At 46.4% G+C, this 15,854-nt stretch overlaps 1 protein-coding gene across 17 annotated transcripts in view; it reads left to right on the top strand.

The window, feature by feature from the left end:
* The first annotated feature begins 5,805 nt into the window (after positions 1–5,805).
* Positions 5,806–15,854, top strand: part of LOC121594018 (nuclear hormone receptor FTZ-F1) — a 127,269-nt gene continuing 117,220 nt past the window's right edge. Inside the window, exons 1-4 of one of the 17 annotated variants that reach the window (XM_041916860.1) lie at positions 5,807–5,984; positions 9,440–9,547; positions 9,699–10,632; positions 10,715–12,371. In XM_041916860.1, coding sequence (XP_041772794.1) covers positions 10,958–12,371 — 1,414 coding nt within the window. In that variant the 5' untranslated portion in view covers positions 5,807–5,984; positions 9,440–9,547; positions 9,699–10,632; positions 10,715–10,957. Of the gene's footprint in view, positions 6,088–6,127; positions 6,193–6,268; positions 6,305–7,363; positions 7,758–7,778; positions 7,966–8,133; positions 8,491–9,439; positions 9,548–9,698; positions 10,633–10,714; positions 12,372–15,854 lie in introns of those variants that run through there. The other 16 variants (XM_041916866.1, XM_041916865.1, XM_041916858.1 and 13 more) reach the window with 16 other exon arrangements.

Here is a 15,854-nt window from a genome sequence, read left to right as displayed (position 1 = left end):
GGTGGAGGATGAATGAGAAAATTTACAAAAAAAAAATTAAGGTATTATCATGTAATTATTATATTTTTAAGGTATAAAGAAATATAACAGGAATTATGATTGATACAATTATAGAATAAATAATTTAACAAGCATGACCATAAGTGCACCCACTGTGCGCTTCTTGATTGTAGCACAGTGGTCAATACTAGGTCTACACATTTTTTTTTAATAGAAAAGAATCGCAAAAAAGAGGAACGAGAAAATGATAATGTTCATAAACAAAAGCAAAAAAAAAGAATTAGCATGACAAGCAATAATGATTATGGCTCGGTTAAAATACTAACATATTCTCAGAGTGGTTTACACACTGAAACGTTCATACGAAAGGTTACACCTTGCTAAATAGTACGCGAGACCGTTTCTATCCGTGTAACTCAGCGATCGCCAAAGTGCGGCTCGCGAGCCGCATGTGGCTCTTTGATTTCGAGACGGAAGCTCTTGACCGTTTAAAGTTAAAGTTTGCCGACCTTTGGTGTAATCCATACGGGACTTAAAACCATGACGGACATATAGACCCGCGCATATCTTTAAGCTCACTAAATTATCTCCACAAAAGCTCTCTAATCTAGTGATGGATAAAGTCGGTAAAAGTTCGCAGATGACTCCGTGCCGACTACGAAATTTTTGAAGCCGACTCCGCAAGGTAGGTCCGTCCAGCACTATCGGGAGCCGTCCGGAGTCGCCTGGACTCGTCTTTATTCGTTCGGAGTCATCCGGAATTGAAATCATCCGGGAATTAATTCGTCCGGAGTCGGATGCGTCTGGTGTTGGATATGACCGGAGTTGGCAAAAGTCTGTCAAAGTCGGAATCGACCGGAGTCGGAATAGGAATAACAGAGTCGAATCAGAGTAGTGGGTGCGCTTCAGACAGCACATTGCTACCTCAATGCACAATAAATCAGTAAATCATAATAAATAAATATCTTGAAAAATAGTGCTTCCCTTCACATCTTCGTTGAAGATTTTCGTTTTAGGAATTAGTGTTTTGTCGGTAGACAGCCAGCGCCTATGTGCATAGAGCAAAAATCTTGCTCACGCTAAACCGCAGTTGCTTTAATCTATTTCACTAGTCAATAATACGTATAATATGACAAAATGTTCTTAAAACATCAAGGGAACCCACCATTTTAAGTCAATTTTACAACCGCTTCGATCGAGTTTAGGAAATGACTAAACATCTCACACCTCATGAAACACGTCTCACTATAGGATGAAAATGCAACCACCAATGAGATGATTTCCGACTCTTCTCACTATGTACAGTCTTCTCAGTACAGATGGTTTTCTACGTTTTTCAACCATCTAGTCCTCCTATCGTTATATTTTTATTTTATTTGTAGGGCTTCACAAAAGCACACTAAAATTACATCCTTCCTACTCAGGACTCTAGGGATCAAATCCGCACTGAGAAGCTGGAAGAAAAAGATGCCATTGGAAGAAAGTGAGCAAAAAGCCTTCTACAAAAACAACAGATCAGCAAGCAAGCACCAGAGGCATCTGCATTTTTCATACATTTTTTCGATTGAGTCAAAAACGCTAAAAATGAGCAAACTATCGATTCAGATTGCGACTGACGCTAGAACAAATTTTGGGGCCGAAATTGACGCGAAAAAATGGGTCGAAATTTAAAATTTGAACAAAGTTGTATTTTTGTTTAAAATTCATCATTGGTATCAAACTTTATTGAAGTTATCAAGAAATGCCGTAAAAACATGGTATATTGTAGATCCGGGATTAAATGAATCATATTTATACAGACTGTTGCAGACTTCAAAAACAAAATCCATTGCTTCACATCATTTCGGAAATTAAAAGTAAAAAACTTCAATTTTCAATTCGAAATCTGAAAAACCATTTCGACCAAATCACATCCACTTTATTCCAGTGACTGTTCAAACCGTACTCCGCTTTAACGTTTGCCTGCACAGGGTTCGCCACGAAACACGTTCGCTTTTCGATTCTACACGCCCCCCACTCTCAACCCCCTTTTACACTCCCCCCCCCCCCACCACCACCACCATCAAACACACACACTCGATTCACACTTTTACCCACCATTGACAGTGACAGTGAACAGGGAGCAGGGTTGTGAGCATACATATTTCGGGACGCCAAGATCACGATTATGTGTGTCAGTATGTTTCGCGTTTGGAGAGCGAAACTTGTACACACGCGCTATTCTGCTCTCTTTCGCACCTTTGCGAAACGTTCTCTCTCTTAACCGGCCTGCTACGCCTTTATTCCCGTCTCTTTCTTTGCCCTATACAAACACACACAGACACAGCAATTTGATCCCCTTTTCGTCTCGCCATCCCGGTTGGGGAAGAATACAAAAAAATAACTCACCCCTACGGACAAACAAAGAGCGCCACTGAGCAAGTGGACCAATTAGATTACCACCACCACCACCACCACCACTACACTGATCGCGTAATGATCAAGGGGTGCAGAAGAGGTGCTGGGAGGGGATGGCGAAGGGGGGAGAATAAATGAAAGTGAGATAGAGAGTGTTTCCCTTTCAACATCAACCCCATTGCGTGTGTGTGTGTTTGTTTGTATGAGTGTAGTACAATCCGGGAGCATTCCGGGGGGAAGCATGCAGCAGGCGCCATCAAATCGGGGGTCGCAAAATCATTCTTCATCGCCCTTCTTACCTTTCTGGCGTAAGTTTGCAATCTCCTTCTCTCTCTCTCTTTCTCGCTTTTACTATCTTTTTAAATGAGGGTTTGTGTTACGGCCTGCTTAGATGGGAGGCATGTGCGCGGCGTGTTCGTAACCAAGAGAGCGGAAACAGTGAGCATCCCCTTGCGCTCCTCCAGCGCTAGACTTACACAACTGCAATAAAATTTGCGATTTTTCTTCCCTCCTTTACCCCTGTAGTTCTAAGCGAATGTTTGTGTGTGTTTCTATGTAATCGAAAGCGAGAAGAAGGGAGGAAGTTTTAAGGTTTTTATTTTTGCAAATATGATTTCTTCCCTGACCGCTCTACGATTCTTTGCGTTTTGCTCCCGTTTTCTATTCGCTTGCGTTCTTTCTCTTTGTGTTTTCTTTCCACTTTTGTGGATGCTTTATTCTTCACTGTCTTTTTATAAAGAGATGGGCAGTGAGAGAGGGGTACGAGGGGTTGAATTTTGTTTTATTTCTCGCGTTTCCGTTATCGCTCGATTGGGCGCCTATTACGGTGTGTGTGTGTGTGCGCATCAGTGTGCAAGTGTGCATTTCAAATGTTGGTCAAAGCGAGATGCACTTTCCGCTTGCTCCCAGTTTTATCACTAAATTTGACACATTAATGTGTCTGTATTTGTGTGTGCTGATTAGAAAGAGAATTACAGTTGCGCAAGAAAGGCGCACGGGCCTGGTAGCGAAAAGCAAAAATATTAACCCTTGCTATTGCAGAAACAAAACATCAGGCATAGTTCATGCAACGGATAGTTTGTTCCTTTTTTTTCTCCAAAACACACACCGAAAACACAGTAAGCGATGGAGACGGTTTACAGTGATGGACAAAGGGAGCGATACGCGGGAAGCGGGAAAACAGGGTACGGATGCAAAATGCCCCTTTACCTAATTTCAAACTTTAGTTGCCGTCGCTTCCTCCCTCCCCACCCCCCCTCCCCCTTCGCCCCTTCGTTCCCATCAGCACAACTAATTCTTGTAATACCCCTTCACCACTACCAGCACACTCGGGCACACAGTGTGTGTGAGTGTGTGTGTGTGTGTGTGTGTGTGTGTGTGTGTGTTTCCCTTCCGTGCCAAATGTTCTTAGCGTATTGCGTTTCGCACTAAGCCACCTTGTTTTGCTTCTGCCGTCGCCGTCTTTGTGTGTATGTGTGAGAAATAATTGGAACGGGGTGGGGAGAATTCCGGGAAGAGTACGTACCAACACAACGGCAACACGTGTCACCCGGACACCCCTCCCCCCCAACCCCCTTTAGCGGACGAGAGCGAGATAGCCCCTCTCAAGCAAGAGTGAGTGAGCGCTCCTTTGTGCAACACGCACCGAGAGCGATACGCATACGCAAGTGTGTGAGCGCGCGTTTTGTTGCGTTTTGATTGTGTTGGGATTTTTTTTTTTGCAGCTTCTGAGATATACAATTTGTGTTTTGTGAATGCGACACAGTGCTTCCCGTTTTAGCGGTGCGTTTGTATTGCATCAACGTGGAGAGAGGGAAGATGGTTTATAGATGTGTGTGGAGCTACAGTGATGGACACGCTGTCTCGTGCAAGCAAATTATGACTGTTTTCATTGCTATACAATAAAAACATTTTCAAAAATGAAACTTGATTTGCAAAATGTTATTGAAATGAAATGTAGAAGCACACATTTTCACTTTTTAGTGAAACTGACAGGCATCTATCGAACAACCGACTAAAAGTATGCCAACTAAAATCGTTCCACTATTGTGTTCAAATTTTTCTTTCAATCTCGACGGTAATATGTGGCTAGGTATGTTAATGCGTTAATTGTGGCTGGTTCTACTGTGTTTGGTTACTATGCAGTCAGATAGTTTACTTTGCTACGGGGAGTCGGACAAAGCTAGACTTGAACCCCCACCCGAACATGTTGTTAAGTCGTGTGATTTAACCATGGGATCGCAATATTTTGAAAATCATACATCCCTAAAGATTTATGAATCTCTGGAGATTTATTAACCTTAATGGATTAATGGATTTTATAGATTGATGAATCTTTGAAGATTCTTGACTCTTTAGAGACTCGTGAATTCTTGGAGATTCATGAATCTTTAGACATTCGTGAATTCTAGGAGATTTATGATTTTTCAGAGATTTTTGAATCTTTGGTGATTCGATTCGAGATTCGAATCACTCATCTCGGAAGATTCATAGAAACGAATCTCAACGAAAGATTCATGAAACTCAACACTAGTCACAACTTTTGTGACAACTGTTGTCGGTCAAGGCCTCCATGTGTCACTAGTGGGCATGGCTTTCAGTGACTTTTTAATTACCCATAGCAGGATAGTCAGTGCTACGTATGGGGACGCACGGTCAATACGGGGCTTCAACTCAAGACGGGCTTGCTGTAAAGTCATTCGAGTTGACGACCGAATGATACCAACAGAAAAAAATGCATCAGTTTGTATTTTCTTCAGTCAAAATTCTTCTGTAAAACGTGCATTCAATAATGTTTATGTTATAATCGCACTCAATAACGTTATTTGCAAAGCTAGGCTAGATCCTGATAACTAAAAATGTTGGACATTCCTGTACTAAAGCAATACTAAATCAGTATCACTTAAATATAATATAATTAAAAAAAACTAATAATTATGCAAAACACCTTACAATGTACGCTAAAGATGACAAATCAATAGAGTATAGTTTAAAAAAATGAATAAAAATATTTAAAATTACATTCTTCAATTAAAAAAATCCTTTTTTGCACACCACTGTACCCGGCAGTCTCTCACAGCGCGCGCACACACAGAACGCTGCAAACTCACCTATAACGCCAAACCGTGCACGAATGTGAGCAAACGAACCGGCACGGGCCTGTGCAAGTATTGGGCGCTGGCCGGCAGTACTGTGTGGTGTGCGGCGATCATGCCCCATCTCGCACGTACCCCTTTCCGTGACCCCCTTCCTAACGCGCGCACAGCGACCATTAGGGCGGGAGAGCGCGAGAGCGAGATGCACGCGAGAATGAGAGCGCGCGAGTGGTGGCGCGGCCCGGCGGTAACCCGGCAGTTGTTCGCGCGTTCTAAAAAATATCTAAATATTTTAGAATCCATCGTCAGTATGTGTCAGTGCGCGACCGTGAAACAAACGTACCTTCCCTTATTTTCCCTCCGGCCCGGACTGTGCGGGTCCGTTGTTGTTGTTGTGGTTGTTCTTGTTGTTGGAGGTCTTCTTAGTTGTTTTTTCTCTCGCTCTCTTGTTCTTCTTCTTGTCGTTAATCTGTTCCTGCGCGTCGCGACAAGGTGGGAACAAGTAATTAGCGCAGCGCGGTCGGGGGCATTGCTTAGGAGAATGCGTTCGCGACAATGAGCTGCATGCATGTGGTGCCTCCGTGTGTGAGTGTGTGTGAGTGTGTACAAAAAAGATTACTTGGGGCGGACCCCTCCCCCCACTCCCCCTCTCCCCTCCGCACCAACCCCTAACGAGCAGAGCATTTCGCGCACTTGAGAGGTACCGTAAAAGAGAGCGAAAGTTTTGGGCCAACTAGATTCGGGGCGAGCAAAGGAAAGAAAAAGTAATGTTATGCAGTCTGTCTTGCACGGGCACGGGGGACTTCTGTGGGGTATGAATGCCTTTGTTTCGGTGGTGGGGTGTTGGGTGTGATGCAAAATTTGACCACCCATTTTCGAGGGTTTGGCGAAACGATGCCAGAGTGTAGTGCAGTGTTTTTTTTTCCCTTCAGTGCATTTATTTTTGATCCGATCCGACATTTCATCTCGCCGAAAGGAAGGAAGGAGAAGCTGCGGCGGGATTGCCCGCGGACAACCCGCATGCATGTGTGTAATAAATGGCTTTTCGTGGTGTGGCCCGTACGGTGTCTGCTGCGTTTTGGGGGGATCATTCCACCCCCCAGCTCCTCCTCCCTTCCCTCCCGCTCCAAGAAAGTGAATCGCCACATCTCGTTCCCTCCTCTATCGAACAAAGTAGGCAGTGGTGCGCAGCAACAGGCGACACACACCGGGAAGAAGATTTGGCACAAAAACGTGGGACTCGGCGGAGCGCGCACACACCATCGTACAAACGACACAATCAACCGGACACGCGCCATCTATACACGTACGCATACACGCACATGTATGCGGAAGAACACGGCAATATTGCTACGGATTCCAAAAAAAAATGAAAAAACTACCACTACACACACATTTACTTCTAGCGCTGTAGCGCGCGATTTCTTTCTGTAGAAAACGTCGGGCTCGCGCACACACACGCAGTGTTTTACAGTGTGATGCGGAAATTCAACCCCATTTTGTGTGAGTGTGTGTGCTGCTACCCCGGAGACGACGGCGCGCGCCCCAACGTTGTTTATATTATGGGAGGTTTCCCCCCCTTCGCCCTCTAACACCGTCTAGAGCAGCCGTCTCTTTCCCCCCACCCCAGAACGCCAACGTTCAAGTGTGAAGTTCAATAGCGAATGCGTAATACACAGACAGTATGGTCGCGCCGCGTATGGTTGTGTATGGTGGAGCGAACGAACGAATGAGCGGGTAAAAAACACTTCCTTGACGCCCAGATGGTTGATGCTGATGCTGGTGATGATGATGATGATGATGATGATGACGGTGTAGTAACGAAGAGTCTAGTCTACCACAGAGCAGCAAAAGATTAGAATTTTTAAAAACCGTTTATGTGTGCGTTCGTTCGGGATGGGGAATTGTATTCCCTTTCTAATAGTGGCAACACTCTTCCCGCCTTTCAATGTGTGAAGTAATTAGCTAACCCAATTTTTATTGTGTGCTTCTCTCGCTCTCTGTCTGTGTTGGTGTGCTCCCGTACTCTCCGCAGTGTACAGTGCATCATCATCAGTGCATACCATCATCAAACCCGAAAGCCACATCTAAGCAACCAGCGGACAGCGGACAGCAAGTGAGAAGAAAGTGAAGCCGGTGAGAACGGAAAAAAACAAAGCAACAAAAGGTTCTCAACGCAGGATCCGGTTTGGCAGTGGTTGTGCTGTGTGTCTAGTGCTGGCCGTACGAAACATCAAATGCCCGCGCGTGAAAAGTGCAAGTGTGGTAAGAGCGAGCGAGCGAGCGCGTTTGTATGTGTGTGTGTGTGTGTGCCGAGTGAGAGAATGCGAAATATGCTCCTGGCCTAAAGACCTACATATTCCCGGACTCCCCGGACTGTAGTGGTAGTGTATGTAAATCGACCCCGTTCTGCTGGTAAAAGGCTCCGCACCGAGCGAATGTGTCAAACGAAAATAGGGAACAAACGACGAGTGTGAGTGTGTGTGTGTGTGTGTGTGTGTGTGTGTGTGTGTATGGGGTTGGTTGGACGTGGGCGCAAGCGCAAAACGTTCTTCTGTGTGTGGGGAGAGGGCAGAAGTGAAATGGAGTGAGTCATCATGCTCTCTCTCCCTCTCTCTTTTGCGGCTACACATAACAACATCCTCGGCACTGTCGGAAACCTTCAAAATTCCGATCCGATCCTGGAGCAAGCGTTTCAAGCGGGCTTCACCTTTTGTGTGTTAGTAGTGTGTACTTTTCCAACCTTGTCCGTGGATCCTGGGTGGTAGTGGGGAGGGCTGCAACATAAAACCCGGAGGATCTTCGCCTTCGCGCGTTCTTGTGTTTGTGTGTGTCGTTGCTCGTGTGTTTCGGGCCCTTTTCCCGAGGTTATCCTGTCCGTTTTCCAGCGCCACTGTGCCAGACGTCTTCGTACCGTTCCTGTCGGTGGGTGGTGCACTGTTGCGTGGTGCCGTCCCCTTTTACTGTGTAACGTGCGTGTGGCTGCGTTTGTGTGTGAGTGAGTCCGTCTGTGTGTGTGTGTATACAAGAGTTTTGGCATTTTTAATTTGTGCCCTCTGCTCCCGCCCAGACAAAGTACCCCCCCCCCCCCCCCCCCGAAAAGAAGAAGAAACATAAAATATCGATAGTGAAAGTGCGTTTAACCAGTGGTGAGAAATGTAAAAAAGGAGAGATAACAAAAACAAGGAAAAACATGTGTTGTTGTACACATTTTCCTGCCACAAGCAGCAGCAGTGGCATCAGTGGGCCACGTTTCCTTTTCAATGACACCGAAAGGAAAAGAAGAAGAAGAAAAAAAAATAAAGTAATCAGTGCCTGTTTGTGTAAAGACAGTTTGACACATTTTTTGACAGCAGCCGTAAAAAAGATCCATTTCTATTCTGCTTTTGTGTGAGACCACTTTTCCCAAGTCCCGCTGCGTGTATTTTTTTTAATTTTATCAGTGTGTTACATCGTTTATCATATGGTAGACACGCAAGCGCGCGGGCGCTCGCGCCTCCATCACTGTGTTTGTGTGGTGCGTTCGAAGTGTGTTGGAATGTGTTTAGATTTGTTATCCCCAGTCCCCCCTCCCCCTCGCTCGGCTTTCTTTCGTGGATGGGTCTCCGCACGGATGTTTAGTGTAGGTCACTGTTTCAATGTGTCACTTTGCCCCGGTTACACACTCACACCACTGTTGAGCGTGTTAGAATATGCGTTTTTTATCGTAAAAGTGTCTGTTTTTTTTTCGCTGCTTCGAGTTTTATCACTACAAAAGGTTTTTTTTTCGGTGGCTTGGATCCAATTTCTGTGCTCTGTGTTTTGCTCCCGGAAATGGCGGAAAGGGCTCACAAGCGCCCACATGATGATGTTGTGTGTAACGTAACGTGTAGTTTAGTGCGCTTGCAAAGTGCTTGTTAATCGTACCGCTAAAATAGTGTTATTTTTTTCTTTTTTTTCTTTTATAGCCTCAGTGTACCAGTGTGTTAGGATGTGTGAAACAAGAAGAAAGATAAAAAGTGAAAATAAGAAACGGCATGCTGTCTAATACAAAAATGCATTTTTCTAGTGCAAAAGTACGTGCAAATTATATTTTTTATAACGCAAAGCATAGTGTTGTTTCCAAAATAATTCAAATGAATTACAATCGTTACAAGAAACACACCGGTGAAAAGCAATTTCGTGTAGTGAGTGAGCGAGCGTCTACTAAAGTCTGCTACTTCCTAGCCCGTTACAGCGCCGTCCTTTTGCCGTTATTACTTCGCCTGCTGCCGTTGTTTGCAGTGCAGGAGCAGCTTTTGGGAGGGTGCAACCAGCGCACCGAAAGGCAGGGAAAGCGAGGAGGAGGAGAGGACGCTGAACGGTACCGACCTTGAACTATATACTTGCGCAGTGTCCGTGTACCGTGCGCCACGTCCTTCATCCCTGTTCGTGCGGTTGTGTTTATGTGTGTGTGTGTGTGTGTGTGTGGGGTGCAGTAAAGTGCAACACACCCACACACACGCGCGTGTTGCTGCACCTGACCGTGGCCCAATTGGCCACGGGTGCACCGAAAACCAACGGGACGGGCAACAGTGTCTCGGCCTGTAACGAGTGTCCTGTGCGTGTGTGTTGATGCACCGGGACCAGATTTAGTTATGCTTCCGTTGCACGCGTGCTCTTTCTCTCTCGCTCCCTCTCTCTCTCAAAGAAGTTGTCCATCGTGTTGTAACGAATGCATTTTCCGTGTGTGTGTGTGTGCGTTTGCAAATCGGGTGCGCTGGCAGAAAGTGGCCTTCGCGAACCGTCCGATGGCTTGGTAACTTCTGCGAGGTGTCTTCTCCTCCCCCTCCCACCCCCACACAACAAAAACAGGAAGCAGTGTTGAGCGAAAATCGCCTGCCAGCTGGAGGAGAGCTGCAATGCTGCAATGTAATGAAAATCGGAACAACACGAATGCAACCTTAGCGGTCGGGTTTTTGGGGACACAGTGCGATGTGCGATTCGCTCCAAAGCGGCAGACGGAGAGATTGTAGTGTCCTAATTGCCACGAATTGCATCCCAGGTGTGTGTGTGTGTGTGTCTGCGTCATCCAGGCGTGTGTGCTGCCAGTGCCCCATTCTAACGCCAAGTGTTGTCAAGGGCAGATGGGTCTTGCTGGGTTGGTGATAATTGTGAAGAAGTCAGTGCCAACGTTTTTTGAGTGAGTTTTTTAGCAAAGTGTTTGCTTTTCTCTAAATTTCCACTTCCGTTTTCCACGACAGCCCTAGTCGCCGCAATCTCTTGTAGCTGCTGCACCTGCGGGAACCAAAGTGTACCAAAGTGTGTCCGTCGTCCGAGTGTGTCGTACCAAAGCGGAGTGTGTGAATGTAAAAGTGCGTGCGCGTGTGTTTTGGGCGGTTTGAAAAGTTCGTTTTAAAAGGAAATAAAAAGTACAACGCAAAAAAAAGAAGTGTAAAATATTGCTCTGCTGGCACAAACTCGGAGAAAGAAGAAATATCGCGAGGATGCACGAGGAAGCCACCTCAACGGCTAGCTCGTCCACGACCTCCCCGCCCGAAACGTCCTCGTCCTCGAACATTGTGTACCCGAACGGTGACCCCATGCTGCTGTCCACCTCGCCCACACCCGGCCCGGGTGTGGCTTCCTCCTCGTCCTCCTCCGCCTCCTCCTCTACGTCGTCATCCACATCCACCACCGCTAACCTGTACGAGGCGGTGGACCAGCAGGAGCTGCTACTCTCCAACAGTCATCACAGTGCGGCCTTTCATGGCCATCAGCATCAAATTCAGCAGCAGCAGCAAATGCACCACCAGCAACATTCCCAGCAAGCGTTACAGCACGTAACGCCTAACCTGACAGCAGTGGGTACCAAAATTATCGTTAGCGGAGGTGTGCATCATACCATGCAGCAGCAGCATCATCTGTCGCACGAACATCAGACGCATCATCAACATCAAACGCAACATCACAGCCATCACAACCACCTGCAGCAGCAGCAGCAGCTCCACCACCACCACCATCCGTTACACCATGCACAGACGCAGCAGCACCATCAGCCAAGTTCCTCCACGAACGTGATCGTTCCGGGCACGAGCCACGGCTCGCCGCCTCTGCTCGTTCAGGCCAGCTCGAGCGGCGTCTCCGACATGCTGCTCGGGCAGGATCCGATAACGACGACCACCGTGGCGGCGGCGGCAGCGGCGACCGGTACCACCACCCTGCTCGCGCTATCCCCGGACGACGTGGTCGAATCGGTCATCGATGGGCGGGTCGTGACGGCCACGGAGGAGGACACACTGCTCAGCAGTCTGGCCGGTACGACGACGACCGACGGTGGTGGTGTGGTGGTGGACGAGGTCGATGATCACGTCGTCTCGATGGTCGGTGCCGACGGGACGCTACTGGGGTGTGGCGACCCACTGCAAGGGGTCACACACCACTCTCACCACCATCAGCAGCACCATCTTCATCAGCAGCAGCAGCCCAGCTCTTCGTCCAGTATTACGATCGTCACGGAAGAGGCCATCCTTCCGCTGGCGGTGACGTCGGCAGCATCGTCGTGCGTCCTGGCGGCCGTTACTACCCGCCGTTCGCCCGCCTCGTCCACGTCCGGTTCGTCCGAACCGGCCGCATCGTCCTCCGGTGCGGTGCCGATGTCCTCGGGCGGCACGATCGGCAGCAGCCCCTCGTCGTCCACCAGCGCCACGACGGCCGTTGCGGTTGCGACCGTCGGGAGCAGTGGTGGGGCGCACGCAGGGGCCGCTAGCGGGTCGTCATCGGCGTCTTCGGCGGCTGCTGGCATCGTTATGTCCGCCCTGTCGGTTCATAACGATGCTGCTGCCGCCCATCTGACCGAGGCGATCGAGATCAACATCCCGGAGGAGGACGACGGTTGCAGCTACGGCGAGGATTCGGACGGTAAGTGAACATTGTTTTTTATTCTATTTTATATACTTTTTCTTTTGCAAATTGCAATTTGTTTTGCAAATCACTAACCGTTCCTTAGCCGTTTTCACCGTTTCGATTGCGAATGCGACTGTCTGCGATTGTGTAAGTGAAGGGAAATTCGTTATTCCTACAACAAAATGACTTATAAGTATAAGATCGTAAAGGAAAATAGATTACAGTAACTAACTTTAAGCAGTGTATACATCTTACGAATAAAAAAGAATTCAGCATATCATAATCTGTTTAATCTGTAATTAATGCTCTGTCAAATGTATCCTTTTTATACATAACAATATATCTTCAGTGTTTTTCTGCTTGCGGCAAGGTCTATAAATTACTACAGGTCGTTCCGTCCAGTTTAATCTGATAAATTTTCATTTGACAGCTAGGGAGTCCAAAGTTACTTAGCAACTCATACAAAGTCCTTAGAAAACCTATATCCTTGTCTGCCAATATACATATAAATCTACATCCATCATGGCTACCAAAATCTTAGCTAAGGACCTACCTGTAGTCTATCTAGGCACCTTGGTCTGTGGCTGAATTACAACACATGCTAGCTCTGCAACCTTAGTAGACATTCTTAGTAATATGGGCAAGGTACATGAATATACAGGTTGTCCCCGAGATACGCTGATAATGTGGACCTACAAGAAAACGCGTATCTTAAAGTTGTATGTTGAAATTTGCCTTTTTCTGCTAAAAAATTCATATAATTTTGTTTGAAGTAGTGGGCTTTATATACTATATCAATTATTTGATATGATTCTGACTCAAAACTTTAATATTGTAACTTTTTGAGGAGGCTTTAAAACTCCATCAAAAGTAAATTTGCTTTACATTTGACAATTGATGGGTCTCAGATCACTACAATTTGCTCAAGGAACTGTAAAATTTGTAACTCCGCGTGCCTCCGAATATTTGTATAAGAGATACCACGCGTATCTCTGGGACTTTCTCTATAGTTCTTTACTTTAGGGCTAACAATTGTATTGAATTTGAAAGGTCTCGATAGCGAAAGTTACTCATCTCACTAAAATTATTTGAGTTTGCTGCCCTTTGGAAGCATTTTTGATGAATTTCTTACTTCGTTATTATCCATGATGTGGAAAACGTGACAACTGTAAAGTACAAATTTAGTAGCTGGCATGCAATCACATTTCTTACAGTGAGGTCATTCTGTAATATCCTTGCCCAAATTGACAAATTCTTTTTGGCATAATTCGTTTTTGAGGATATAAGTTTTGGTCCAGTGGAGATCTGATTTGAGGACAGGCTTGTTGAAGGCCCGTACAGTATCGACTGCACTAACACGAGCGACGTATGTTCATTCGTTCCGGAGCTATATGAATTAAAACATACAAAGATAGATTTCAATCAACATGTATAGAACTCCACAAATTCACTTTGCTATCTATTCTCTCATGAATAACAAGCTGTGAATTCATAGAGCACTGGAGTACTTGAAAGTTAACTGCCCGATTCATTCTCTTGTTTAACCCAAAATGTGTTGGAAACTCTTTTTTCAAGCGCTCTATGCGTTGGTGACGTACCTAATGGCCTTGTAAGCATTAGCGCCCGTGATTTACTGTCCTGTTTATTTCCAATCTCCCCGGGGAGTCTAGGAGAGCTTAGGGAAATTGGATTTACTTCTTTTAACAGCAAAACTACCAACGATGAGTGTGCTTCTGGATGTATGCATGCTTTTGCCACATCCTCCAGTTCCAAAAGAGAAAAGTTAGCAAGAGATCGATTAGGCTAGGCTAGAAATGTAAAATAACAAGAAAAAAAACGCTCAATTTACAACCATTTCGAGAGAGAGAAAGCGAGAGAGAAGGAGCGATGAAGAGCGAGCTAGAGCGGACAAATGGCGTCAAATTGTGGAAGTGTGAATTAAAATCGTTTTACCCAAGGAAGGAGCAAACCGCAGCAAATTGTGCAAAGCAATAGCCACAGTTTCGGTACATTTAGTCGTCGCTTCTGGGTATGGGGTGGGTTTTATTGGCTTGGAATTTTCATCTAACGCGCGCGGACCCACACACTAAAACCATATTTATTGCGATAAAGCTACTTCCGGTCCGGTTTGTTGTTGTAGTTTCTGTTGGGGCCCCGCTCGGTTTCGGTTTCCATAAATAGACCGCTCCCGGAGCCGTAGTTTCGTCCAGTCCACCGGAGTGTGCTTCCCCAGGCCCAGTGCTGAGCGTGAACCGACCACACACATATATGCCATCATCCAGTGCTGTATGTAACACCGTATGGTGGTGCTGGGAGATCGATACCGGGGCACGAAAAGGCAATATCCCTGGCCATGACTGGTACGCGAGCTCTCGAGATCGCGAGTTTTTTTGTACGGAACAGTAAGCTGGGAACGCGGTGTACGTCCTAGCGCGAGCAAATGAACCTTGCCCTAGTGGCAGTGTACCCAAAACCCTAACCCCAATACTAACGTTGAACTTGACACTTTCGGCACCGGACGGTCCTGCTCGGGGGCTCGATTCTGGGGACGAAGGGGCGAAGTAAAAACGTCTCTTCCTGACCTCTGGACTCGTTCTCGCGTTAGGCTACGGCTGTTGGAATGCGTGTGTATGCATGCGAGAGTTTCCACCAACACCAACACTCGGGCCTCGTTATTCTAGTCAACTCTGCTGGACGGCTTTTTTTCCGGGTGTGTCTGTATGTGTGTGTTGGTTCATGTGAGCTCTGTGCTGCCATGGAAATGGTCCTGCGTGGAACAAATCAAACTTCGGTATGTACATAGCCGCTCCATCGCTCTGTAACACATACACACATACATACACAAAAACATGGTGGAAATGGGCACTATATTTTCCCAACCCCGTGTTCGATCCCGATACGGCAACCGTTTCGGTACGGGACCAGTTTGTATCTCTTTGTTGCTAACCGAAACCGAAAGTAGGTCAGCGACGTTTCCCCATGCGGCAACGCGCCCACCAACCTGCTACTGCATCCTGGTGTGGGGAATGCTTTCCACGTGGAAAGGAATGGATTTTGGCTGCCAAAGTGTGGAGAGCGCCATCGGGGGGGGGGGGGGGGGGGGTGTGTGTGTGTTCTGGATTTGTGCGTTGACCTAGTAGTGGAAGGGTTTGTGCGTCATCACACTATTCGGGAATCAGGATTTTATCTATAGGTGTTCGGTGCTCCAAACTTTGGTCCCGGAAGAACTTGACCTATCTGAAGGAACTGATCTGTGTGATTGTTATGCAAAGCTGAAGTTACGCTCCGGGTCTATGTAGCATATGGATGACATTTTTTTGAAAGTATGTTATTTATTGTAGTGTTGTGAACTAAACCTATTTCTATTGAGGAATTCAAATCGTGTTTGTACTTCTAATCTACATCATGAAAACTGTTTGCATGACATTCAAATGCTCCACAATATTCATTCTTATCAACAGCCTGATCATACCATTAGTACATATAACGCTTCTTTTT

This window comes from Anopheles merus, chromosome 2L (assembly GCF_017562075.2).
Source record: "Anopheles merus strain MAF chromosome 2L, AmerM5.1, whole genome shotgun sequence".
In the NCBI taxonomy this organism is placed as follows: Eukaryota; Metazoa; Arthropoda; class Insecta; order Diptera; family Culicidae; genus Anopheles; species Anopheles merus.
This window is presented reverse-complemented; position numbering and strand designations above follow the sequence as displayed.